At 46.3% G+C, this 26,856-nt stretch overlaps 1 protein-coding gene across 2 annotated transcripts; it reads right to left on the reverse strand.

The window, feature by feature from the left end:
* Positions 1-1,259: 1,259 nt before the first annotated feature.
* On the reverse strand, positions 1,260-26,584 carry DRD2 (dopamine receptor D2). Of its 2 annotated transcripts, XM_090123500.1 has the most exons (8): positions 25,713-26,580; positions 10,537-10,843; positions 8,309-8,418; positions 8,101-8,237; positions 7,757-7,947; positions 7,455-7,541; positions 6,486-6,804; positions 1,260-5,966 (listed from the first exon to the last, which is right to left on the reverse strand). In XM_090123500.1, the coding sequence occupies exons 2-8, from the start codon at positions 10,810-10,812 to the stop codon at positions 5,773-5,775; spliced, it is 1,314 nt and encodes a 437-aa protein (XP_089979626.1). In that variant the 5' UTR covers positions 10,813-10,843; positions 25,713-26,580; the 3' UTR covers positions 1,260-5,772. The 2 variants fall into 2 exon arrangements, with proteins under 2 accessions (XP_089979626.1, XP_089979627.1); XM_090123501.1 differs by lacking the exon at positions 7,455-7,541 and having other exon boundaries at positions 25,713-26,584.
* Positions 26,585-26,856: the final 272 nt, after the last annotated feature.

Below are 26,856 nucleotides of genomic sequence, written 5' to 3' on the forward strand. Positions count from 1 at the left end.
TATGTGCACTTCTCTGTGTCCCTGTCTTCAGCCAGCCAAGTTGTTAGACTTGCATTCTGCAGCCTATGTGCAAACTCACCACTTTTGTTTTGGTGTCATAACCCATCTTGTTCTTATCACATCCCATGTTTCTCTCTGTAGCCCTGCAACATTTTGCAGCTTATGGTTTGACAGAGCTTATGAGATCTGCAGAGATTCTCTCAGTTGTCAGCTCCTTTGTCACTGTTAGCATTTGCAGACAAGATTAGATTTCTTGCAAACATTAATTTTGTGGTTCCTTGTGGTCTGCAAAACCAGCCTTGTAGCTGCATTGCTAAATGAACGGCTAGTAGCAAATACTTGGTGAAGTTACAAAGCCTGAAGCTATGACCCCATTTTCTCCCAACTGAGGTTTGTTTACTTCTGCTTTTTAAGTCTCTTTAAAGTAATTTCTAGGTCTGTTAATTATTCATTATACCTTAGTTTTATTTAGTCCATCATCACCGCTCGTCCTTTGGTGAATAAAGTTGTTATTTATGAGTCAAAAGCTATTTATGAAACAGACAGTCTGGTATCCTCAGAAAGATGTGAGTTGAGAGACCTGTTTTAATTATTAAAGCCTTGATTACAGAGAATGAGTTAATTTAACAGGTACAACTGGTATTCATTTTTCTGTGTGTATGTCCTGCTGCTTCTTCCTGGAATATTGTTTACTTTGTTGGGTTAGAATGGGGACATTGTCTGAGTTGAACTAGATAGCTTTGGAAATGCTTTTTTACTTTGTAAATTGAAAGCTTCAATGCAGAAATTATCTTTTTGCCCTGTTTTGGCTCAAGACTGAGTAGACTGAGGTCTTCAGTTCATGCCAAGGAGCAAAACGCCATCAAGTGGAATTCGATGTTGGGAGCTCTACCCTGGCAGCAGGAAGGGCTGCTGGGTTTTGTGGTTGTTTTGTCGTATAATGAAAACTAATCCTGGAGAGAACCCCAGTGGTGTGGCAGCCAAGGCTGAGGCTGAGGTTCTTGCTGTTGTGCTGAGCCTGGCTGAGGTTTGTGTGCATCTATTGGACTGATTCTTGCATCAGTATCAAATATCTCAGCAGCTGGCACAAGGAAACGGTGTGGCATAAGCACAGCACAAGTGTGAATGTTCCTAAATGAACATCTCTCGCACATTCTAGCAGTCTCTAGCATAAGACAAGAGAAAGACAGGAGGAGAAAAACTCCCTATGAGCCCCTCCTTTGTCCTCAGTAGTACTGCTGGTGGTGGGAATTCTCTCCTCGGGTGGGCTCAGAGCAGTGTGAAGTCCAGAATTAGTTTTTTGGGGCATATGCATTCCTACATATAGTGCTAAAAATGTTGTACCTACACAGATTGTCTGCAGTGCCGTAGTGCTCTGACAGCTCGTGTGTGTTTTCTTCATGAGGAGACTGAGAATTTGTTCTTTCCACAGAACTGTTTATTGCTGCACACCAAACTGGAGGCAGGTTGGTGGATGTGTTTGACTCATTTGTCTGTTTTCACGACTCTTGCAGGCCAGGCAGATGAATGGTGTCCTGGTGAGAGCGGTGCCTTTCAATCACCGCCTTCAGCCTGTGCTGCTGCGGGCCGGGCTGAGCAGAGCCAAGAAGTCAATGCAGGCAGCTGCTGTGCCAGCAGCACCAGTGCGACTGCGCCCGGCTGTTTGTCATCCCTCCCTCCCCAGTCTGCCTCTGTCTAGACCAGAAGAGACATGCAGAGATTTAAGAGCCTTTTCTGCCTGGGTCTCTGTGCACCCTTTCTTTCCCACATCTGAGGCTTTGTCTAGACAAAAGTTGGGATTCCTGGACAAAAACTGAGAGAAGGGAGAAAGAAGAAATGCGACTGATCTGCAAAGCAAGTCAGAAAAAATACAAGGTCTCACCTACAGCCCATCCTTTCCTGTTGTGTCTGTATGATGTACGGTATAACCGGACTGACCCATTACAGCAAAGCAGCTTTGTCACAGCTTCTGGTAAAAGAATGAAACAAGCAGATGACATCAGAGTAGCTTCTGCAAGTCTCTCTTTAATTACAGTGCTGGATGAGGACATTTGTTGCCGTCACATGGACTGGTGATGGGTAATGTACATTCCTGACTCCCCAGGAGCCGTTCACTGGAAATGTTCACCACAGAGGTAGTGGCTTTTTGTTTTGTTTTTCTGCTCTCCTTTTTCTTTCAGCAAGATTCAACAGGCTGGTCAGGAGGATCAACAGACCCACAGCTGCAGCGGGAGCAAGCAGGGAAGCATCGGTGCAGGCAGGAGGTCCCCCAGCTGCTTTGCTACACCGCAGCATGGAGCCGTGAGCCATGGAGGAAATGCAGGAATGGGAAGACTCCATAAGCAGAACAAAGCTTCAAACACAAATACTGAATCACAAAATAGGGACTGCAGCAAAGGGTTGTAACAAGTGTTTCTGAGCAGATTTTGCCTTGCAGCAGAGAAAGAAACCTTTCTCATATTGTGTTCAATATTGTGCCCAGGTCTGCGGTAGGAGACCTCATTGCCCCTTGCACTGTAGCTGCCTTATTGCTATGAGGAGCTGCCCAGCCCAGGGCTGGATGTCACCATGCCAGGTGCTGTGCCAGTGCAGGCTGCCCTTGCTCTTGGCAATTGTTCATTCTGTGTAAAGCCATGGGTGATGAGCTCTCGTCTTCTCACAGAGCTGTGGAGGCTTGGTTCATAGGCGGGAAGTGCTATAGCTTGTTCTCTAAGAGTGGGTGCTTTTGGGAAAGGCAAACCTGCTGCAGAGGAGATGAGCAGACATGGCATTGCTGCCTTCACAAGGACAGCGGAGATACAGATATTCCCATAGAACACCTCTGAGTCCAGAGTGCTAGGAGCAGGTGGCTTAAGACCTCATTGGGATTAATGGTCATCACAGAACGGCTCAGGTTGGAGGGGAGCTCAAAGCCCACCCAGTGCCACCCCCGGCCGTGGGCAGGGCTGCCCCCCACCAGCTCAGGCTGCCCAGGGCCCCATCCCACCTGGCCTTGAGTGCCTGCAGGGATGGGGCACCCACAGCTCTGGGCAGCAGTGCCAGCGCCTCACCACCCTCTGACAAAGGATTGCTTCCTAATCCAATCTAAATCTCCCCTCTTTTATAGTCCCATGTCCTGTCACTATCAGCCCGTGTAAAAAGTCATTCTCCTCCTGCTTGTAAACTCCCTTTGAGTACTGGAAGGCTGCAATGAGGCCTCCCCATGATGATGGGTTGTGGGTAATTCTTTTCAAAAAATACGTAATCTCTATGAAAATATACCCGTCCTCCTTTACCCTAACTAGCAAATTTATGAAGAACACAGACTCCTTCTGAGAACTGCTTTCTCCCCATGGAAGAGCTGTTCATCACCAGATGAACTCAAAATTGGATGTGTTGAGCTGGATTCAGAAAGCAAGTACAGATGGTGGTTTTGTCCCATCCTGAGTTAACACTGAACAGAAAGTAAAGTTATGGCACAAGGTTGACATTTCATCCACATTTGGGTAATTTTCAGGGCCCACACCAGGCGTTAGTAAAGAGGAAATATCACCTATGGCGACTTCCAAATGCTTTAATTGTTTTGGGGTTTTTTTTGTGTACATGCATATTATTTTCTGTTTTGGTTCAGCTCCTCATCTGGGAATTCACAGAGTCAAATGGCACATTTCTGCTTTTGTAAATGTGATAGAAAAATAAGCATTGGCTCATCAATGTTTTTTTCCTCTCATTCAATGATTCTTTGAATCTTTTAATTGAGACCAGTCTGAATTGATTCCCATCACTGCATGCACATACCTGGTTGAAACTTCTCTGGCTTCTGTGCCTGAGACCTCTTGAGTTACACATTCAGTCATCTGTAATTTAAATTTATAGCTGTGACCAGATCTCGAAGAGCCATGTTCAAATGTTATAAAAGCCCATGGGCAAAATACTAATAACACTGGTTATCAGCTTCTTCCAGGAACAGAGGATTAGATGGGAAGGCTTCGGATCAAGGTGGGACTCCTGCCTTGGTTTCAGAAGACGACTGAGAGCATGTGTTACAGCCACCTGACACAGTCTCTCCTTGATGTACAGCTGGAACACATACAGCCTGTGCAGCCCATCCCATGGGAAAACACTTGGTTAACCATATAGGAAAAACAGATAATAAAAGAAGTGCTGCTTGGCAGCGGTCTTTGTCTGATCTAAAGCAGAAACTGAGTGGATATTCCACAAACTGCATAGAGAAAAGGGGGATTATATTGCTCTCTGGATTGCTTTAACATCTTCAGGAATCAGAGGGTGATTGGAATGAGGGAGCCTGCCTCTGCATATGGCTATTGTCATCATCAAGCTCTCCAGAGCCTACATCAGTTTCTAGCCAGACCTATTTCCATGTCATTTTATTCATCTTACTGTATTTTATTTACAGAGATATTACAAAATATGTTGTGAACTGAGTACGATAAGCATAGAGTGGATTTGGCAATGCCAGAGTCATCATGGTGACATTATGCTGTTATGGATTTCCATTTGTTTTAAACTATGAAACATAGCAGAGGGTAAGGGATGCTGGAAACATCCGGACCCATCCAGAGTCCCACATGGACACAGAACAGGTCTAGCTAGGGACATTCTTGGGCTTTTATTCTGGCTTTTTTTTCCAAAATACACAGTCTTGATCTCATTTGCTATTAATTTGAAGTAGGCACGACGTTACTTTACACACTCTCTGTTGAGAAACATAGGTAAACCATATCTGAGGTGATCCTTGGCTTTAAGGTGCCTTAAAGGTAGGTGGGAATAACCAGACCTAACTTGTCCTGTCCAAGTTCACATCTGAAACGGATGTGGCCCCAGATGCACAGCCTCTCCTGGCACAGCCTTTATGTCTCTACATTCATCATGCTACCACTCCTCATCTGGCTTTTACTTCTTGAGAGAGTCTGGAGATGAAATGCTGGTGGGTAGAAATTGCTGCTGGGCTGGCTGACAATCAGTAATGGTTGGTGTCTTGTTTGATCCGAGTGCATACTGTGCAGTACGAAGTATCACTTCTTTAACTTCTCTCTCCTTTTATTTTTTGGCATGGGCTTCTGTTCTTCATCCTATTTACTCATATTTACACTGATGTAGCGGTCCTGCATGAGACTTATGCTCCCCCTCCTCCTTCTGCCCATTGCTTGTAGCAGGGGTTGGATCTGTAGGTGGCAGAGCCTTCTTCACCCACCTGGGGACCTCTTAAATTTGTATGTGTTTTCCCTCAGGGCTGCAGCTGCAGTTTGATAGTGGGTAAGTCAGCTGGAGGTGAAGGCAAAGATGTTGTATGAAGTTTCTGCAAGCTCTGTCTGGCTCCTATTGCAAAGCGGAAAAGATGCTCTTGTCTTTGGTGAGAACCGTATCGGTGACTCCATGCGCGAGCCAGCAGCAGTGACTCATCACTGCCTGCATGCGGCTCTGCGAGTGTCTGTGTTTAATGCACTCAAGGTTAGATGGCCACAGGCAAGAATCAAGCGAGTGTGTCTCGATTTTTGCTTCCACTTCAAACACAGTGTGAGGGTAACTCTTAGACGTGCCCCTGGGATGGATGTCCTGGAGCCCAAAGGTCGCCCCGAGGAGTGGGAGAACCTCAGCATGAAGGTCCTCATGATGTCCCTGCCAAGAGGCTGTGGGCACGGCACTCCATGGCACTGCACTCCTCATGCCCAGCACAAGAGCTCGAGACCTCTCCATGGCTGCCTGTTTGTGCGCGTGAATGGCATTGGTTTCTTTTTCTCATTCGTAAAATTGTGGTTAATGTTTTTGCTTTTAACAGTGGAGGATCTTCATGAAAGCCTTGCGAAATTCAATATTGAAGGTGGTGTAAATAATTGGATTGACAGCACTGTTGACATATCCAAGCCACGTAAAGGCGCTGTACATTGCTGGGGGGATGTTGCAATCGCAGTGCATGTTCAAGATGTGAGTGATGAAGAACGGGAGCCAGCAGATGATGAAAACACCTGGGGGGAAAGGAAAGAGACAGATCTTGATTGTTGAAAACTGGAAAATTTCTGAGATGGAAAACAGTAAACCTTCTGTTTGTTGCTATGTCTCTGACTATATCCTGAGTAACCAAGAAATTCTTTGCTGCTGAAAATAGACAGGCTACATCAAAACCTCTGGCCTTCAGAAGCACCAGTTTCTTACTGAACTACGCTGCTTCTTGTGCTATAAGCTGTATTAGAAAGCACATGAGCTTTCTTGCCCCTGCCTTTTGGCACTGCAAACACTGGACAGCTGGACAGCTTCCTGAGCCTTCTGTACAGCCCTGTGCCACATTCCTGGCTGGCAGGATGCAGCCCTCCTACTTGAAGCCTCCTGCCTGTTTACACAAGCACATTTCTGATGTACTGCGTGGAACTGTTCCTTTAGGGACCTGGGAAAACAGTCTGTGTCGAGCATTCAGACTGGGTGCCTTAACCCTGAGTAGCTGTTGCCTGTCTTGAGGAATACAGGGTGAAGCCAATGTGCGCTCTCACCAAGTACGATAGCTAGCATCTGGGTGGCTTTCTTCTCCTTCTGCTGTGAGAGTTTCCTCCTGTTCATAGCCTTGAGAAGAGTGCTCCTTGTCTTGCCATTAGGCATGGACTGGATCTCAAAGACCTTGGCTGTGTGTAGATTTTCTTTGGCATGTCCATTCTTCTCTACTTTCCCAGGGCTGTCCAAGGTGCACCGGCTTGAGGCAACGGGCACAACCAGCTGGTGGTTGCTTGGTGCTGCTGGCTTGGCAATGGTTCTCTCAGGGGGACTGGTACTGGACACCATCTCCATTTCCATCTCTATGTGACTTTCCGCCTCCTGGATGAGAAGCAAATGCCCACACCATAAGGCAGGTAAATATACAGGGAGGAGCAATGAACGTTTCTTACAGAGTGAAGCTGGATGATGCTGAAGAACAATCAACACCTCTTCTCCCTCCCTGCTTTTTGGGAGAGCCTCGGAGAAAGGTCTAGAAGTTGTTTACATGTGAGAATACATTTGGGCAGATGGGTTTGACAGAACTGCAGGACTCTTGCTCCTTCATTGCACAAGGAGGTTAAGAAATGGGAGAGACATTGTCTCCCCTCCCCATACATTTGATTTCAGTTTTAACGGTGTAAATAAAAACAAAATCTACAAGCAAAACCCAACACAGCCAACGTGGTCCAAGACTTAAAGTAAATAATAGAGAGGAGAAGAAAATCAAAGAGACAAAAATTGTTAAAATGTCATGGCTTTTATAGCTGATCTTTAGGTGAGCTTAGTCTGGCTTTTCGAGCTCTGTGGTGTTAAACCCCCTGCTTCACTCTAAGGAACAGGAAGAATATTTAAATTTTGAGATTGAATGGTAACCTTTGTTCTTAGCTTATTTTTCTCCCACACTGCATGAATTCATTTTGAGCCCTGAGAAGGCAGAAAAGGGGAAAGCTGAACGCTCTGAAAAACTACCACTTCTCTTTAACACTCACCACTTTGCGCTTATTAACTTGGAAACTCCCATTGGACTTCACAATAACTGTGCAGAGCTTCACGTCTTCTGGATGAGTGCATTTGTCCTAAGGGGCAAGCACCGGCTCATAGGTTACACAAGCAGATAGTAATTAGGAAGGGTTGCTGGTAGGGGAGGCACGTGGAAACACAAGCACGGGGCATGAAGCAGAAATTAATTGATGTGACTAGGGAGCTAAGATGGAGAACTACTCCGGAGAGGCAGCAATGGAGGCAAGAGTCCCTTGTGGTTTTAGTGAAGGAAGGAAGCCACAGAGTTTACCTTCAGCGGCGCCTGCGTGTCCGAGTCCAGGCCATGGCTGCTGCGCTTGGTGGTGACGCGCTTCCTGCGCCTGCGGAGCACCATGTAGATCTGCACGTACACCAGCAGGGTGACGATGAAGGGGACGTAGAAGGAGACGACAGAGGAATACACGACGAAGGCAGGATTGGCAATGATGCACTCCTTCTCATCTGGAAGACAGAAGGTTTCAGGCTCACTGTCACTGCTGTCGGACCTGCACCAACATCCCCCTCCTCTGTCAGAGAGCACCCAGAGTGGAAGGAGCACTCTGCCCCGCAGAGCCAGGTAGATGCCAGCAGCCAGCTGCAGGTGGCACAACTCACCTGCCTTGTTGAGGCCAAACAGGATTGGGCTGGAGATGGCAAATGAGAGCACCCAGACCACGGCGATCATGACGGTGACCCGGCGCTTGGAGCTGTAGCGGGTGTTGTACAGCATTGGCATCGCTACGGCCGTGTACCTGCAGCGGGAGGCACAGACCTGCATTATTCTGCAAGAGCTGCCCTGGGTTTGTCGCCGCAGAGCCCTCACCTGTCAATGCTGATGGCACACAGGTTGAGGATACTGGCGGTGCACATCATGACATCGAGGGTGACGAAGATATCACAGTGGATCCGACTGAACCTCCACTCCCCAACCACCTGCAGAGAGAACGCAGTCAGTGCAGGAGATCTCCTGCTAGGAGTGCTATGGAGGGGTCTGTCAGGACAGGCATTGAGTGTATATCCCAAGCAACACTAGTTGTACTTATAGCTCTTAGTAGACAAGCTTTAAATTTAATTACACCTGGCAAAGATCACTAACAGAGAAGAAGGATCCTTCCTTTTGTGTCTTTGTTTATAAAACCAGGGAAGAAATTTAATGTGCATTAATTTTTGTGAACAAAATTAATTTAATTCAGAGTGAAAATCCTTTGACACGTTACTTGTTGTGATAAAGAGAAACACTGAGAGATAACGCTTCTAGCTACCAGTAGACTTTTTCTCCAGTATTTTGCTGTTGAAACTGAACTTTGAAAATTAAATTTAATAGCAATTGTTAGGACTACTGTATTTGGCATGTGATGGAAAATGTATATTTCCCTCTAATAAAAATAGAGTCCTACTGCATTTGAAAATAGAATGAATAAGATAACTATTCTTCAGTTATTTCTGCTCTGATATACATAACCATAGGCAGCATGAAAAAGAAAGAAAGAATGACTGCATTGAAGCTTGAGTGACAGATGAATACTCAGTGATTAAAAAATCTCTTAAGAGACAAAGTCACATCAGTAACTTCGACTAGAGTTTGCCCAAAGACAAAGGTTCCCAGCCAGATACAAGGCTGTGCAAAGTCACGTTCCTGACCTCATGGGTTTGAGCGTATGGAAAACGCTGCGATCCCCATGGCTGGCCCAAAGAGAGCCAGGGCTCCTCGCAGCATGAGCGCTGTTGTCAGACAGAAATACAGTAGATGAGTGTAACTAATCCCAGAGGCATTAGCTACAGTCACATCCAGCCTGTGGTCATGTTAATATGCTTCAGCACACGCACAATGCCTTACATTTTTAAAGTGCTACACAAACAATAATTAACTGGAGTGATAATTAGTATTGTGGCTTCTCGACAGCCCATGTCACATCAGCGGATTTGTTTTGCTTTGCATTAATACTTAACGAGCTGATTGATTATGGCTTCTTCCACTGCTTGCCTCTGTTTTATCATTTCCTCTCCTAATGAAATGCCTGAAAATGAATTGCAAACTCGGTGTAGTTCCAGTCTTACGCTTTCTCTGTCAGTCGCCAGCATCCCAGCTCTCGGCTGCTGGAGGAATGCAGCCATCCCAGCCAAGGACAGGGGGAAGCACAGCTGCTGTTTCTCCACTCTTTCCTCCAGATATATATTTCATTCTCTTGTGCTGTTTACTGTTGCAAGAGTCCTTTGCTGCTGGGTAAACAGTATTTTGGGAGTATTTGGCTCTCTTGAAACAATGTGCCACTCAAGTATGGCTCTGTGCTGCAGAAGCATAGAGCTCTTCTTACCAAAGCGACACGCTAACGGCAGTAATGTGACAAGTAGCTCACTTGTGAGTCTGCTTCTCTTATATATTGTGACATAAAAGCTCTGGATTTACAACCTACTTCTACAACTGCTTGCTCTTCTTATTACTCTAGTCCTTCAGGAATAGGTTTCTGATTACTGCTCAGTGCAGTTTTAGCGTGACACCCATGACGTTTCAGGCTCATTCTTGTGCTTGGGAATGTACAGTTTGTTGGTGCAGTCTTGAAAACAAACTTGAGATCTTTCACTCTTGATCCCTGGATTTGTAGGCCAGATTTTCAACGCAATTGGGTGGTAATTCAGCCTTCTGAACAATAGCGTATTTTCAAGTAAACCTGTCATCTGCTATCATGTCTGTTTATTGAATAACTCGACTATTAGGAAATATAAAACATAGAATCATAGAATTATTAAGGTCGGAAAAGACCTCTAATAACATCTAATCCAACCTGCCACCAATACTGCCCACTGACCATGTCCCTCCATACTACATCTACCCTTTCCTCAAACACCTCCAGTGATGATGACTCCACCACTTCCCTGGGCAGCCTGCTCCAATGCCTGATCACTCTTTCTGAGAAGAAATTCTCCCTAATAACGCTTCTGGGGAAGTTCAGGAGGTCTGGAAATAGCTGACATCCAAGCTGCTAAACCTTCCCCCTTGGTACTCCTATACCCGAACCATTCAGTACTGGGAGGCAAAGCTGGGCCACCTACCTCCAGATAGACCACCCAGGGCATGACCAGAGTGGCCACCAGGAGATCCGCCACCGCCAGGCTGACGATCAGGTAATTGGTGGTGGTCTGCAGGGCTTTCTCCCTGGACACAGCCATGCAGACCAGCACGTTGCCAAACACAATGACGAAGATGAGGAGGGTGAGCAGCACGGCATAGTAGTTATACTGAGGCTTCTGGTCTGCACTGGACTCGTTGAGCGGCTTGCTCCAGTTCCTGTCCCCGGTGTTGTACCAGGATAGGTTGAGGGGATCCATGAAGGTGAACTTGCCAGGTCCCAGCTCCACCCTGCACAAAAAAAGGTGTTGGAAAAACAGTCAAATATTGACATGTAAAATAAAACCAAAATGATCATGCGTACACAGCCTTGCTTCTGAATTCCCATGTGCAGATAGCTGCTGAATGGGAGTGCTATGGACATCCAGAGCACAGCTTGAGCTGATGGTCAGGTGCCTGGGCAGAGATTTGGGAAGTTCATTTCCATTTTGGGCTAATTCCCCCAGATTTCTGCAGTCTGGGCTATCAGTTGCAGTCATTACATAAAGAAACGGGGACGTGTCAGACGTTGCAGTCAAAGAGCTGTTTAAAAGCAGCTGGAGGTTTTGGCTGCTTGTTTGGGGTTTCAGGTTTGAAACAGACCTTGTTTCACTTCTCAGCACTTCCTGAGATCACCCATTTCATGTTTGCCAAGCTTTACCTCCATAGAGACCACTGTGATCTGAAAATCCGGCCATGTTCTCAACAGCCCCTAAAAAAGGCCATTTAATTTTCTCACTAAAAGACAAAGCAAATTAGATTTATAAAACCACATAAGTGATCAAAATAGCAAAACATTTGCAAATATCAAATTCACTTGGGAACAATGGTTTCTTTATGTTTCACTGAGCTTTTGTGCGCTTTTTTCATTCAGAGAACAATTTGTATAATAAACCCTGGAAATTTGTTGCATATGGGTCCTTAATAGCTGATAATTCAAAAAGTGTCTGTCTGACAGTGCTATCAGCGGCACTTGATAGCTCTACAAATGTCTTCTTAAAAACTGTCAAAGTGTCAGAAATTAATTAAATGTTAGCTTATGTGACTCAGAGTGAAGGGGGAAAAATCAATGCTAAATGCAGCGACAATTTCTTCTTTTCTCCCATTGCCCTTTGATAATGCAAAGCTATCTACAGAAGGCAGAAACATGCATATAATGCAGGATGGGGAAAAAAAATAAAGCAGGAACATAGAAAAGTATCTGGAAAGTATAAAAGGAGTTGAATGATTTGGTACGTGCAGGTTCAGCTCCTCGGATGTTCCAGCTCCCCAGCTCTGACTGCAGTTCATTTCCAACTCAATAACTGCACAAAATCACAAACCAATGGATCAGATTCATTCTAGAACCCAGAAAAAGAATGGGCATGAAAGGGTGTTTGGTCGCCAGGAGGTTTGGTAGAGGCTGGGCTCTGGTTTGGGAAGCAGAACAGCTCGAGGGCAGCCCAGTTCCCTTCTCCCACTGCCCTTCCCACACCCGATCACGTTCCTGTCTGAGAGGCACAGTGATGTCCCATGGTAGAGCTGCAGTGCTGTTGTGCTCAGCACATCTTGCTGTTTCCGAGACCATTTTGTGCAAGGCACAGTCACATCATATTGATGAACACCAAGGTTATTTTCCAGAGCGGAGTAATAGGCTGGCCTTGTGCTTCTTGTAACTCAGTGTAATGGCTTTGGTCTGTTTCAGCTTTTAGTCTGGTGGAAAAACGGGGAAAAGCATAAAACTGGCTTTTGGTTGCAAATACAAATGCACCGCCATCCTTCTCCTGTATTTTCATTTCAGGAGAAAGTCAGGAAGGTCTGATGCTAGTTCACAAGCAGGAAGGGAGGATCAGTGTCACTGACCAACTGGGAAATGCCTCTTGGTGCTGCCCAGAACAGGATGGTGCTTCAAGGTCCTTCACTGCTGATGGTTTCTCAGCAGAGGACAGAGCAACGTTCAGAAAACTGGCCTGAAAGGAGGGGTCTTCAGTGCTTTTATCCAAACAGCTGCATGGATGGAGGCTGGGGGATGGGATCATAAATGCAGGGGAGAGGGAGGACGGGCACCTGCAGCCTTGTGGGAATGGGGTCGGAGCTCAGCACACCGCTGCCAGGGCAGCACAGAGTGGCCGTGGGACGCAGGTGTGGGCAGAGCCCTGAAACAGAACAAATTCCATCCTGAATTAACTGCGGCAAAGCCACCTTAATTCCAGCTGGGAGCCCACACGGATTGTTAGCGTGCCTGAGCTAATCCAGCTGCGGATTTACAAGCGGTCAAGGGCAGGATGGAGCAGCAAAGTCACAGCCCTGTGCCCAGTGCCACACTGTTCAGCTCCACTCTGGCCCGAGGCTGCGTGGGAAAGGTGTTCAGAGACAGATTTGCTCCAAAGGCATTTCTGTTTCCCAGAAATCAATGTCTAAGTGATGTTTGTACACTACAGTGCCTTCCTGAATATTGTCATTTTCTTCAGAAGATGTGGAATCGATGGGCCACAGGAAAGCTGTCAAACTGACAGCCCCTCTGTCCTGCAGATGTCTCCTGATGCTGTTTACTGGGCTCCACTGAGAATGCATCGCAGGCATTGCAATTAAGGGCGATGGTTTGTGCTGGAGGAGGGAGGTGGAGGAAGAGGGGGAGGAGGTGCTTTGTTTCCCTGTCCAGGAGCTCTGTGTGAGGGGAAGCAACTACTAGAGCACTTGTGTTGTTCCTTGCATATTAGCCCTGAGCTGCTGTGCGTGATGAATTGCTGGCCCAAAGAGCAAGGAAGGCAGCAGGCAGGGAGCAGGGAGCTGCAGGGCATGGTGTCTGCAGGCACTGAGGAGGAGGCAAAGTCAGGAATTAGGAAAACATGGTGAATTTGGACTTGGCTGAGAACCACAGAACCTGCTGCTGCTGCTGCTCGTGCTGATGAAAAATCCCTTGAATTACTCATCTTAGAATCACTGAGGTTGGAAAAGATCTGTAAGATCACCCAGTCCAACCACCCACCTACCACCAACGTTGCCCTGACCGTGTCCCTCAGTGCCACATCTCCATGGTTCTTAAACACCTGCAGGGATGGTGACACCACCACCTCCCTGGGCAGCTGTGCCACTGCCTGACCTCTCTTTTGGAGAAGAAATGTTTCCTAATATCCAACCTGAGTCTCCCCTGGTACAATTTGAGGCCATTCCCTTTCATTCTATTGCTGTTACCTGGAAGCAGAGGCCAACTCCTAACTCACCACAGCCTCCTGCCAGGGAGTTGCAGAGAGCAGTGAGGTTTCCCCTGAGCTCCTCTTCTCCACACCGAACAATCCCAGCTCCCTCAGCCGCTCCCCATCACAGCCCATTGTGCTCCAGACTCCTCAGCAGCTTTGTTGCTCTTCTCTGGATATTCTCTCGTTGCATTTCTTAGTGGTTCTCTCTCCAGCAATAAGATTATGCAAGCAGCAGGCTTAGCTACTTGTGCGCCTCCAGATATAGAGATGAGAGACAAAGATTTGGGTTTTTTGGAACTGAATTTTAACTTCAACACTGCACAACCTTCATGTCTATCTGATGTAACAGTTCTCCCCATCAACTCCTTGTAAAAGCCTGAGGAAAAGCTTCCTCCATGCTCTTTCTCTAGGGGACCCCTGGACTCTAGTCCTAGGGGACTCTAAAGAGTGGGGGCTTTTAGGGGTGTTCAAGTACTCTGTTATTCAAAGCATGACATTTTCTATGCGCAGAGTTTAGCTTCTCAGCACCACTCAGAGCTCTGCACAGCCCCATGTCTGAGCCGCTGACCCAACAGCAGCTCAGGGAGTAGAATCACAGCAGCCCCAGCTCCTTTCCCTCAGTGATGAGGAACCCCCAGCACTATTCCCACCCCAATCAGGTTTCCAAGCTCACAGCATTGGTCCCAGCCAACTCAGCGTCCCTTGGAGCTGCCAGCCCTGCTCAGAGAAGGCTTAGCAGGTGCCCAGCAGGAAAGACAGTAGGGCTCTTTAGGCTGCAGATCCGTGGTTTTCCTTCCAAATGGTAGGATGTATAAATAGCTTCCTCCAGCAACAATCTCCTTCTAGAAACCATCCTCATTGTCTTTGCCCATGTAATGAAAAAGGAGCTCTGGCTCCTGCCTGGCAGACTGCTGGTGCAGAGCCATTGGTTCCTATCACTCCTGGAGAAGACGTGGGTACAGGGCAGGCTGTACCATGTTCAGCATTTGGCAGATCAAGAATTTTGCAAGCTGGAGCTGCTCCAAACACAGCCCACTTGAATAGTGCTCAGCCTGGTGGAAAGGATGGGCAGATAAGGACTGTTTTTCACATCGTTTGTGACTCTGTGTGCTCTCAGTCCTGGACTCCCAGCCAGACCATAGAATCACAGAATGGTTTGGGTTGGAAGGGAGCTCGAAGGCCGCCTGGTGCCTCCCTGCAGTGCACAGGGACACCCACAGCTCCAGCAGTGCTCACAGCCCCTCCAGCCTGACCTTGGCTGTCTGCAGGGACGGGGCACCACCGCCTCTCTGGGCAACCTGTGCCAGTGCCTCACCGCCCTCAGTGCCAAACCTTCTTCCTCATCTCCAGCCTCAGTCTCCCCTCTTGCAGTCTGAAGCCATTTCCCCTTCTCCTATCACACAGACCCCACTAAGAAGTCTGTGCCTTTCTTTCTTATCTTCAGTGTTTAAGGATGAAGGATTTCTTTCTTAAAATCAAGGACTCTTCTTCTGTTGGGCACACATAAAAGCCAGTTGTGGAAATAACCATATTTTGCTCTGCAGGTTCTAATGAAATCTGTAATGGCCACAGTGAAGGCTGAATTGGTAGGGTGAGCATCATATGTGACTTCATTCCTGTGTTCTCACATGGAGATGGCTGCTGTCATAGGCAGGTCTTCTGATTAGAAAGACAATTCCTTCTTATTAACTATTGCACTGCTGTAGACCTAACATCCTGTTTTGTACAAAGGACCATTTTCCCTAATTCGTTAATATGTAAACTAATGCTAGATCTCTCTGAGTAGAGCCTCTGACTAATCTAATAGCTCCCCAGCCTTATGATGCTGCTAATCCATCTTTCAGATTTTGTTCTGTATTTGAGATCATCCACCAATGTCTGCAAATAACTTTTTAATCACTGGTAGAGCTAATTGTATTATTTCTCAGGAAATGAAGAGGTTGAATCCCTTCCCTCCCATCCCCACCAGTTATCTATAGAAGCAGTTAAATTTGAGCAAAATATTTATACAGGCTGCCCAGAGCTGTGGGTGCCCCATCCCTGCAGGCACTCAAGGCCAGGTGGGATGGGGCCCTGGGCAGCCTGAGCTGGTGGGGGGCAGTCCTGCCCACGGCCGGGGGTGGCTCTGGGTGGGCTTTGAGGTCTTCTCCAACCTGAGCCATTCCATGAGTCTATGATTTACTTTTTGGTACTGGTTAAAAGGTGGCAACTGTTGAAAGATTTAAAATATGCTTTGGTTTGGTCTGACGAATGTTCCCCTTACGTTTTGATGCTTGGTATTTGAAGAGTATAACTTAATTTGATTGCAGAAATAGATTGTGCTAATTCCTCAGTTGAATATACAGTGTTTCCCTCCAGTCGGGCTCTCAGCATGGATGCAGCACCTAACACAAGGACATCTCAGCACTGAGGCCCTCAGCCATACTTTATTAAAAGTAAATAATAATAATTCACATTGAGGATATCAAATATTTGCCTTCCACTTATGCCATCTAACATTCATTTAGCAGCTGCTCTTTTCACTGCCACTCCTATCGCTAAGCTTGTTTGCAAAAATGTTTGCCAAAAGAAGCAAATTCCAAAGGAAAGCAATGCAGCCCTTTTTCTTCTTCCCTTTCTCACTTCTCCATGTCCCAGGTTTGGTGGGGTTTGCCCTGAGCTGTGCATGATTTATATTTTCCACAAGGTCCCTTTTAGTGGATGCTCTGTGCTTCGTGGTGAGTGGGGACCAGAGGCAGCTGCAGCCCATGGAGGTGGGGAGGCTCCATGTATTCCCCTGTACAGATCAGCCAGCACTGCTCAAATTTCAAATCCTAATGATCTTTAATCATTTAATCCCTGACCCAAATCAGCTCCACTGTTCTGCCTAAATCCTGACTTCCAGCACCCACCTTTGTCAGCTTTGCAAGCGAAATGGAAGTGCAAGGACACATATGTGGTCCGGGACGTATCCTTTCCATCTCCTGCCATAGTGTGGGCACTCAGCATCGAGAAACTGAGCTCTGCAAAGCAGCAGTCGTGGCCACAGTGCTGGGAAGGACTCAGAGAGATCATGTCGTTCCTGCTCTGCATCGTGGCAAGTGTTTGTCTGAATGTCCCCACCCAGCTTTCCAGATAAGCACAGCACTTCTTTACCTCTTATATCATTCAGTTGTACTGCTGCTGCATTCTTGTGTCCCCCTCCTAACTCAGTAATTTGGCCCATGGGCACAAATTCACTACACAGCAGATCCTTTCAGCTGTTACTTGTGATGCAGAGGTGTGAGTTCTTGGAAGTTCTATTGCTGCTAGGCACAGCTTTCTTCCCACTGGAGGTTTTGACATTATTACAGATGGATTTGGCCCTTAGCTTGGGTAGCAGAAATACCATGTGTATTTGGGTTTCAAAGAGCCACATGAGAAAGAGCCACATGCAATATGGAGACCAAACCTGTCTGAGAGTGCCAGCAAGATGATTTTTCTGAACAAACAAACGAAACCAACCCACCAACCAAACCAAAAGCTTTACAGAGAATCAGCCTGCAGAGAGCCACCAGCACTGCCACCCTGGCCAGACCTCCCCCTGCTGCCCTTCACACTGCAGAGGTTAGGAAGGGATTTGCAGCCATGCTCCCATGACAGCACTGCAGTGACACTGTGCTGTCACCCCTCTCCCCCCCGGGGCACCTGAGGACAACTCCTCCTGTTCACACACTGCAGGGAAGCAGTGCAGAAGGAGCTGGGCATCTCTCTCCCATCCCTTTGGCTGAGCTGATGGGAGATGCAGTATGACAAGAGTGTCACACACGATCAGACAGCACCATGAGACAGCTGTGCTGCCCTGCCTGACTCACCCAGCCCCTCACTGCTGTCCCCGTGCTCTCAGCCCCACCACCGAGCACTGCAGAGGACAGAGGGGACCCTGCCTCTGTCCTGCCAGTGGATGGGAAGAAGAGAGAAACCATCTCAGAGCCCAGGTGGATGGCATGAGCTGTGGGAAAGCAGAGGCTTTGTCCCCATGGTGCAGGGCACAATTGTTTTCCAGCACACAGATGTTTTGCCAATGCACGAGCCCGGTAATCTGGACCTGTTCAAATTGCATATCGTTTGCATGTCCATTTAATCCAGAAAGTCATTAACGGGGCTCCAGATAGTCATGAATATTTCCATCCTACACGGGAGGATAGGTGCTCTTTCCAATGAAACGCTGCAAGGAGTCACTAATGTTTTTAATTATGGAGTGCTTGGTACAAGTAATTGTGGAAGTTAAAGTCGGGCCAAAGCCAGCGCTACCTCCAGTGACAGTTTTATTCATCAGCAAAATAAACAGGGGGGCAGAGGTGACCAAAAGCAAAGCGTGCATGGTCTGAACAAATGCTCCTTGTCTGCTGGAGGTGAAACAAGCAGAGAAGTGCAAGGAAAGCCTCTCCCAGGCACTCACCTTACTAAAACAAATGCACTGTAACACTGCAAAAAGCAGCATGCTCTCTAACACACTCATCCTGCAAAGTTTCCTTCATCCTCCCATCAGAGCTCAGTCTTCTCATTCCCATTTTGAAGAAATAACTTGCAATGAGATTTGAAAGAGGCTTTATTTGCTGTTTTCCTCCATATCTGTGTCTTATTTTTCTCTGCAAATTGATGTGTAACAGTACTGAAATAACACTGAGTTCCCTCTCAGCATTAAATACTGTTCCAGTAAACAGAAACAAGAAGAGAGGAAAGGCTCAGGGATGTGTGAACGTGATATTCCTTGCACATCTATGCTGGCCCACCTCCACTGCCTCTCAGTGCTGGTGCCATCTGTGCCCTCCTCGAGGTGTTTTGCGAAGTGCAAGCACCAGACCTATGGTTTTGTTCCTAACTCAGACATGGGGTGGGTCAGATGAGAAAGTCCTTATGATTTGACTTCATCACTCAGAAATGAGACGTGTTCTTAGTGACCAATGCACTCTCACACCGGCCGCACTGGGAATGTCTTCAATGCGATGCTATTAGGTGGAGTGCTGAGAGAAACAACCCGCAGCTGAGCTATCTCCTATTCAGTGTTTCCTCTGAGTGCCCTTTTCATTTTCTTATTCCTTTCTCCTCTAAACCACCTCATATGGAGGCTCTGTGATCTGAGCCCTTCTGAATCAGAAATTCAGCAGTTAACCAAACTGCAATGTGAGGACCCGAGGGATTTTAACTTTATTATCATTATTTCTTTTCATTGTTTTCTGTCACTGCTGTAATTTCCTAATTGATTCTTCTTTCACACTAGGGGAAAAAAAAAACAAACCTCCAGATAAATAAAAATAACAGTTGGAAAGGAAATTGCAAAGCAATACACATCATATGTAGGCAAACATCCTCCTACATAAGGAATAATTGCACATTGTTATCGCGTGGAGCTCTCTTTTTATTAGTGAAGCACCTTTCAGAAGAAATACATATGCTTCTATTCTAGAAGGGATATTGAGAGAATATTTTAGCTTTACTGGTGGTGTGGAACAGGAATGGCAAAATTCCTCTTCCAGAAGCACTCACCTCTGTCAGAAGCACTGAACCCAGAACTTTGCAGCTAAAGAAGCTGTGATAGCAAAGAGAGATTATTGAGATTGTAATGAGGAAAAAAGCCAGCACAAAAAAGCAGCTGCTTTCTGCAGAGCACTGATTCAGTTCAACTGCCCATGGAAATCGCTTTGGCCATTAAGTTTTTGGCAAGTCCAAGCTCTTAATGCTCTGCAGAACCAGCGTTGTAATTGGGGGCAGCAGTTACCCCAGAGCTGTCCTGGGAAATCCCAAAGCCTTCTTTACTCTGTTTGACTGCGAAGAACAGACTGCTCTGCTCATCTTTTTTGTTTTCTAGAGTGGAACCACCAAGAGAAGCCCAAAGGTTGGCTGTACCTTCATGTGCAGCTGTAAAATAATAACGGCAATGTTTTTGTAGAATCACAGAATGGTTTGGGTTGGCAGGGAGCTCGAAGGCCGCCTGGTGCCTCCCTGCAGTGCACAGGGACACCCACAGCTCCAGCAGTGCTCACAGCCCCTCCAGCCTGACCTTGGCTGTCTGCAGGGACGGGGCACCACCGCCTCTCTGGGCAACCTGTGCCAGTGCCTCACCGCCCTCAGTGCCAAACCTTCTTCCTCATCTCCAATTTAAATCCCACTTTTTAGTTTGAAACCACTTGTTCTGTCACAACAGATCCCTCTATAGACTCTATCCCTTTCCTTCTTACAGCTTATTTACGCTGGAGGAGGTCTGGAATCCTGACTTACGGATCACAACCAATGTGACATACATGCTGTACAGCCAAAGACAAACCAACAGAAACGACATGCAGAAATCCTGGCTAGCACACAGATTTGGATGTTGAGTTTTTGATTCTCCCGTTAGTCAAATAATTAAAAATCTCTGATTATTAGCATCAGATTGCCATTAAGAAAGTGAAAATAGGAGCTTACGCATTCACTCAGTCACAGTGTGCTGAAGTATTCCTGTACAATCACAAAGACATTTTTACAGCATCCATAACCTCACAGAGATTATAAATGATTCACACACTGGGACCAGGGCCGCTCTTACTGTTTAGTCATATTGATGGCTTTTTTAAAATTAATGATTTTTGAATTAATAAGACCTTTATAACTGTGGTTTATCAAGCAAGGATAACTAAACTGGGACTCCTCCATCTGTGTAGATGCTAAAGGACGGTGAGCTGGTTGGGGGCACCCTGTTCTCTCTGCTGTTGGGAGATGCAGGAATTCCAAGCATGTAGACAAGGTTCTGCCTGAACTGGCTTGTCTGGACTGGTCACCAGAGAAAACAGAACAAGCTTAGAACTTCAACCTCAGGATCCTGCAGTCCCACAGATAATCACACTTCTCCAGACTGTGTTCAGAAATATGTGAAAGCTTGAAATATGCAGATAAGGAGGTTACAGGAGGTCAGGAGAGTGCCTGTGCCAAGCAGAATCTTAATTTGTTAAAACTCCAAACTGCGTGAGAAATCTAAATAGTGCTTGGGGCCAGTGCTCAGATCAGACAAGTAATTTGCAAGGTGTAATGTACTGGGTAATGCATTTAACTGTTCTGATGTCTTTCCTCAATTCTAGTGTTCAAGAGAATGTGATTCAGAAACCTGAGATGTTGGTGAAGGGTTCATTTCTCTACAAAGCTGCAGATTGCGCAGTGCGTTCTCAATAGTGTTGATTTTGCTGATGCATCCATAGCGCGAGCGGTTGGCAACCTGAAAAGTGAGTAAAATCAGATACATGTATTTATCAACTAATAAGTGTGTTTTCAGCTCTCAGACTGAAACAGCTGAGGCTACAGATTCTGAAATTTGGGATAAATAATGGAACACACACAGAAAGGAAGATAAAAATCAAACTGAATGGTAAGTGCAAGGACTGCACAGCCACCGTGGATTTCACTTAGTTCAGCAGGGCTGGATTGCACTCTGATTAGCCTTTCCCAGACAGCAGTACACAGGTTTGGTGTGTTTATTCAGCTCCATTAGAAATGTGAAGTGTGGACGTCACTCTGATCATCCAGGCCTTCTGACAGGGCTTGCCACTGCGTTCTATTATTGTCTGCTTTTATTGCTCCTTCCAGTCTATCCCTCTTTCTCCAGTGCTACAGAACACATAAGGCTGCATTTACATTTTCTGAATGGACTAATCATGGCTCTCTGCTTTGATAAAGATTGTGCAGCCTCCCACATAACCACATGGAAACCAACAGGGAAGAGTAAACCAGAAATAAACCCGTTCCAGGGGGCTGAGAGAAAAATACCCACCAAGATAATTGGGAGGGATGTACAGCAAAGAAGCAGTTGAACACAGAGTCACATCTTTTAAAAAATTATAATGCTAAAAATATCCAGATGAAGGACAGCAAGAGAAAACATGATTGAAGCGGAACAATTGGTAGGGGAGTTAATACTTATTAGCAACCGTTTTAGATTGAATATAGGTTGGTTTTGTAACAGCACAAGGAATGATGCATCTGACAGGACTTAAACAATTGCCTCCCCCTTCCCAAAGAATCTAGTTAGCAACACTCTGCTGCAAATTAATCGGTCTCAGTTGTGTGCTCCTGAATAGTTAGCCAAAGCAAAGCTACCTGCACATTTTTCTCCATAAAATGCCGCAACGTCTGATCCCAAACAAATCCTGGCAAACCTTGTACCCCTGAGTTCCAAACCTTGTTATGGTTTAAATGCAGCCCAACGTATTTTTTTTCTGTAGCCTTATAAGAATCACCTTGAGGAGTTGGGCAGATTTCCTTTAGTCCATCGCTGTTCCTCCAGCAGAGGCTGAAACTGATTGCCTGGGCAGGAGCATGAGAACGGGGCAGTGTGTGAGATATTTCTGCAAGATGCCACTCATCAAACAAGAGTTTGTGTCTCAGGCATTCACTGAGTAAGTTTCCTTCCTGTACATCTATTGCCCTTGGGAGAAATTATTTCTCTTGTACTTGAAACCACCTAACCCAGATTTGCAATAGCCTCCCCTTAAACCTAGGTTAGCGATGTTTAGGAGCGTTTAGCATCAGATACCCTGTGCCAAGAAGCTTTACAGCTAAATTACATGTTGTGTGGACGTGCTTCCCATCCTGTATCTCTTAGCCTTGAGACGTCGGCTGTGTCCATGTCAGAAAGCTCCTTTCCAGATTCCCTGATAGTTCGGAGGAAATTTCTGCACACTGGGTGAGATTGAAAAAGAGTTGCTATGAGATGATTGTGAGGCTCATGGGCCAAATCCTTCTTATTCATATCTGAAGAGCTGCAGACGCTTGTGCACATGAAGATAAGTATTCCTTTCAAAGTTCCTTGTATTAGAGAATTCATACGTGGTGTTTGTCAAAAATGTGGTGACTTACATAAAGAAGTGTGTGAGAAAAAGGACAAGCCTGGCAAAAGGGGGTTAAAGACAAGCAAGTAAATGCTTTGTAGAAACACACTAGGACCTAGACCTTCATTCCACCACTTCTGCACACAGTGGAAATAGCAAATGTTTCCAAGTAATATGAAACCCTACTTTCTTCTGGGGAAAGCTTGATTTCTTGTCCTATCCAAATACTCCCTGCACTTTCACAGGTAGATAATTCCATACAACACACTGGATACATAGAGTGGACTCAGCTGCCCCATAGGACTGAAGTGATCCATCCAGAATGTAAAATACGGCATTCTCTCATAACTATTTTTTTAATCCAGCAATTACACAGGAGCATCCAGGGTAATTACTCCTCCCGAGAGGTTTTGCTGTGTCCTTTCGAGACACATCAAAATATCAGCACTATAAGCTCTTAAAAGGCAAATTTGAATTCCAAAGTTTAAGCAAGCACAGGGTGGGGTGGGGGGGCGGCAGTGCTTGTTTGAGTGTGTGCTTTAATGCTAAGGTGGAATTTTAGAAGAAGGATGCACAGGGAATTATACCAATCATTTATGGTTGGACTGGATGATCTTCTAGGTTTTTTCCAACCTTGGTGATTCTGTGATTCTGTGATACTGTGTGCGCTAGGCCTTTCTGCTCAGTGGTGTCACGGGTCCATGCCATTGCTCAGCATTTTCAACCCAATTACAAAATGCTGCTGTTCTCTTCCAGTTGCATTTAACAGCAAGTTTGTAACTTGTGCTGTCCGTTGACCAGTGCCTGGAGCCTTTGCTCAGGGTACCAACAGCCTGAGTGTGCAACCCCGAGAGCATGGGGAGGAATACACTGAAACCACAATGAAGTGCCATTAAGGGAAGCGCTGAGTATTTCTCCCAGGCAGGTGCCTTACTCTTCAGCAAAGCTGGGAAGGATTGAAGTGCAATCTTTGTGTTTGCTGCCTTGCATGCATGCAGTGCATGCAGAGAGAATGGATGCCAAGCTGTGATTCCTTCGTGAGAGCTGCGCGCGGATCCACACCGCCGCTGCTCCACGCGTTCACACGGTGTAACCTGCTCAGCTCCGTGGGTGCATGGCGATATGGGGCTGCATCAGGGGATGTGCGGGTGGGAATGCAGGACAATATGTGACTTCTGACCTCTCTGACATCACAACCGAGCCTTTCATCAGTGTGAAAGTGGCGCAGAAGGAAAAGGCAAAGGAAAAAGGAGGCTCTTCGCTTTTTGATACAGACCACGTTTGGTACAACTTAACTTGTACCATCAGCCTCGCCTGGCTTCCAGAAGCTCACGTGCCTCTCTCTGAAGTCTGAAACTTACAATCTTGCTTTATAATGCTGTGACACCTCACATAAGGCAATGCACTTAATTTATATCAGATAATTGCAGCTCTGTAGCTGCCTCAAGAAATATTAAGGGGAAAGGCAGGATCCAAACTCACATCTGTGTAATCCTGCTGATGCACAGTTATTTCTCCCAATGTTATTATTTCAGATAGACAGAAGATCTGAAGTCTGCCTTTCTCTTTCTTTTTCTCTCCATCGGATTTGCCTGGCATACATTCCCTGCCTTTGTAAGCAGAAGATAACCACACGGTACGTAGATCAATAGAAAGTGCTTTTACAACTCTGCTCTGAAGAATGGGACATAAGGAAGATTCTGAAGTAGCAGAATGTCTGGAGAGTGAAAACAACAAATGGAGAAAAAGTACACAAAAATTACAGATGGTGCTATTTCCACGTCTTTGGTAGGGTTCTTCACACAGCTTTGATGGAGTTAGCAGTATTGCCAATAGACTTTTCCTAGATTGCTGCAAGCAAGTGACTTTTACGTAATTTCAAAAACATGACCACAGGATTCTGTGATTCTATGATATATTTATGAATTTCTAAGACTGTTCTGTGGTTTAGGAGGAACAACTGAGTGGGACACTGTACATGTAAGAAATATAACCCATGCTATTTTGCAGTGAACTGTGTGTGCAATCTATTTGAACATTTATATAATAATTTTCAGGCTGGTTACTTATAAAACAACGATGCTTTTTTCCCCATCTTTTTTACTTTAAATTCTACTTGTTGAACAGTGATTCATGCTCCACATGCTGTTAACTCTACGGCTTCATGCTTTGCATGTGGGTAAGTCAGGCTGAGAGGGACTTGACAATTACTGTGAGGATGTGTGATCTGTGTAGAAACCACCTACAGTCAACAGCTTTGAACAAAAATACTTCAGTGCTGAACTGGACCCAACACAACCCTCTCGTCTGCTTCCCAGCTCCTTTGTTTCTTCTAGTTTCAAAAAGCCAGATGAAACTTACAGCTGAAGGACAATGGGGAAGTATTAAAGAAACAGGAATAATTCAGACTTCCTTCATGCCACAAAGGTTATTATAAACCTTGCAGGATTTCTGAAAGCTTGCCTTACAGGGCTTGTTCTGGGAAGGGTGATAGAAACCAATTTGGTGTCCTTCACTGGGAACGATAGCTCAGCATCACAGCTGGTACTGAGAAGCGAGTTGCAAGGTATTTGAGCTTTGCATTGCTTTGCATTGCTATTTGTAAAATAATAATAATAATAATAAATTAAAAATCAGTGTCATGAGAGAAAAAACAGTGTTTTACCTAAAGCAGTTTGACTGAACAATCTCATTCTTTGGGGAAGTGGAATGTACCTACATTATACTCTATCTACACATCCTCCTCCTACAGTTTTCCCTGACACTTTATTTCCATTCTGTGTATGTGAAAGCAACGTTGAGCATTAAACTTCTAAACCCAAGCCTAGTTTCTTAGCATCTCTGCATGTATCTTTAGTATTTAAAAACAACTGTTTATTGGTTTGCAGTAAGTGTTCTAGAAGAAAAAAAAATCAAGACAGTCTGTGTTTCAGATCTTGCTTTCACCTACTCTATTTCAAAAGAGATCTAACAGTACAACGACAAATATTTTTTCTTTCCATTGTCTTTATTTACATTGCTAGGCAGTGGTGAATACACCATCTACTCGTTTCTCTCTTCAATTACTGGGATATTCACAGCATTTGTATTTCTTGCAGAAAAGCATCGAGATTTGTCTCTTACCTTCAAGCCATATGAATTTCTCGAGCAGAGGCGGCAGCACTTTGTGCCAAATATATCCAAAACACCACAACTGTCCACCGTAGCCTTCCCTGAGCTCTCCCGGGTTTCCAAACAGACTTTTCAGTATTCAGGGGCACTTTTCCTGACCGTGCACATGCAGAGGAGCAAAAAACAAGCTGGGTCTCGTGCAGATGAACCTTGCTGTGGTTAACCCCAAGCCAAGCTAGCAACTGCTGGAACTTCAGGAGCTCGGGGAGCACTTTGGCTTCCCGAGAAGACGCGATTTGGGAGCAAAGCCTCCTGCAGAAATTTTCTGTCCATTTCCTTCAGCACATCGCTGGGTGGAGAAGCGGCAGCTCCATCCCCGTTCCAAGAGCCCGCATTGGGCTCGCTGGCAGCCAGAGCCGCCCCTTCCTCCCACGCCGAGATGCAAACAACCTGTTTCCACTCCAGCTCCCGGGGCTGGCCGCGAGATCCGTCCCCTTCCCTCTGCGCTCTGCCTGCAAACCTGGGGGGCAAACTTACCCCTCGAAGCCCACCGGGAAGTGGCTGCAGGGCGGGCGGGCGGCTCTACCGCCTCGGGGCTGCGGAGCGAGCGGCGGATTCAGCACCGGCAGCCGGACAGCGGCACCGGGCGGGGCCGGGGCGGGGCGGGGTTCGGCCGGAGGAAAGCCGGGGCCGAGGAGCCCCGAGAAACACCGAGGAGCCCCGAGGAGCCCCGAAGGCTCCGAGGTTTCTCTGCTGCCCCTGCGCCCGCCCGGCTCTGTGCACAGCTGTCGGGTTTCACGTGGAAGGCAGGCAAAATGCGGAGTGACCCCCGGTACGGGTAGGGAAGGGAAGAAGGCTGGATTTTCTGGGTAGGGGGGCTGCCTCTAGGTGTTATTTCTACCGTATACTTTCTTTGTAAAGAAGCAGATCGATGCCGAGGAGAGAGATCGCTATCTGCATTCTTTCCTGGAAGAAAAGTCCCGGCGCAGCCGTGTGTTTGAGAACCAGACAGGCTGAAATTCTCAGCAGTGCTCCTGCTTTGAGCACTGTAACGGTAAATAGATCCCTCTGCAATTGAAACACCACCAGAAACCATTTCCTGAAAGGATGATGAAAGTATAGCTGCTGTTGCAATATTTTAACATCTTCTTGTACA

The sequence above is a fragment of the Phasianus colchicus genome, chromosome 23 (assembly GCF_987193195.1).
Source record: "Phasianus colchicus chromosome 23, bPhaCol1.hap1.1, whole genome shotgun sequence".
Lineage (NCBI taxonomy): Eukaryota > Metazoa > Chordata > Aves > Galliformes > Phasianidae > Phasianus > Phasianus colchicus.

Bases quoted from the DNA above. Each gene is read 5' to 3' on its own strand.
- DRD2 (XM_090123500.1), bottom strand. From the start codon at position 10,812: ATGGATCCCCTCAACCTATCCTGGTACAACACCGGGGACAGGAACTGG. The intron at 7,542-7,756 runs GTAAACTCTGTG...CTTGCCCCTTAG, and splicing joins ACACGCAGGCGCCGCTGAAG to GACAAATGCACTCATCCAGA. The intron at 5,967-6,485 runs GTGAGAGCGCAC...CTTTCCCCCCAG, and splicing joins GATGCTAGCTATCGTACTTG to GTGTTTTCATCATCTGCTGG.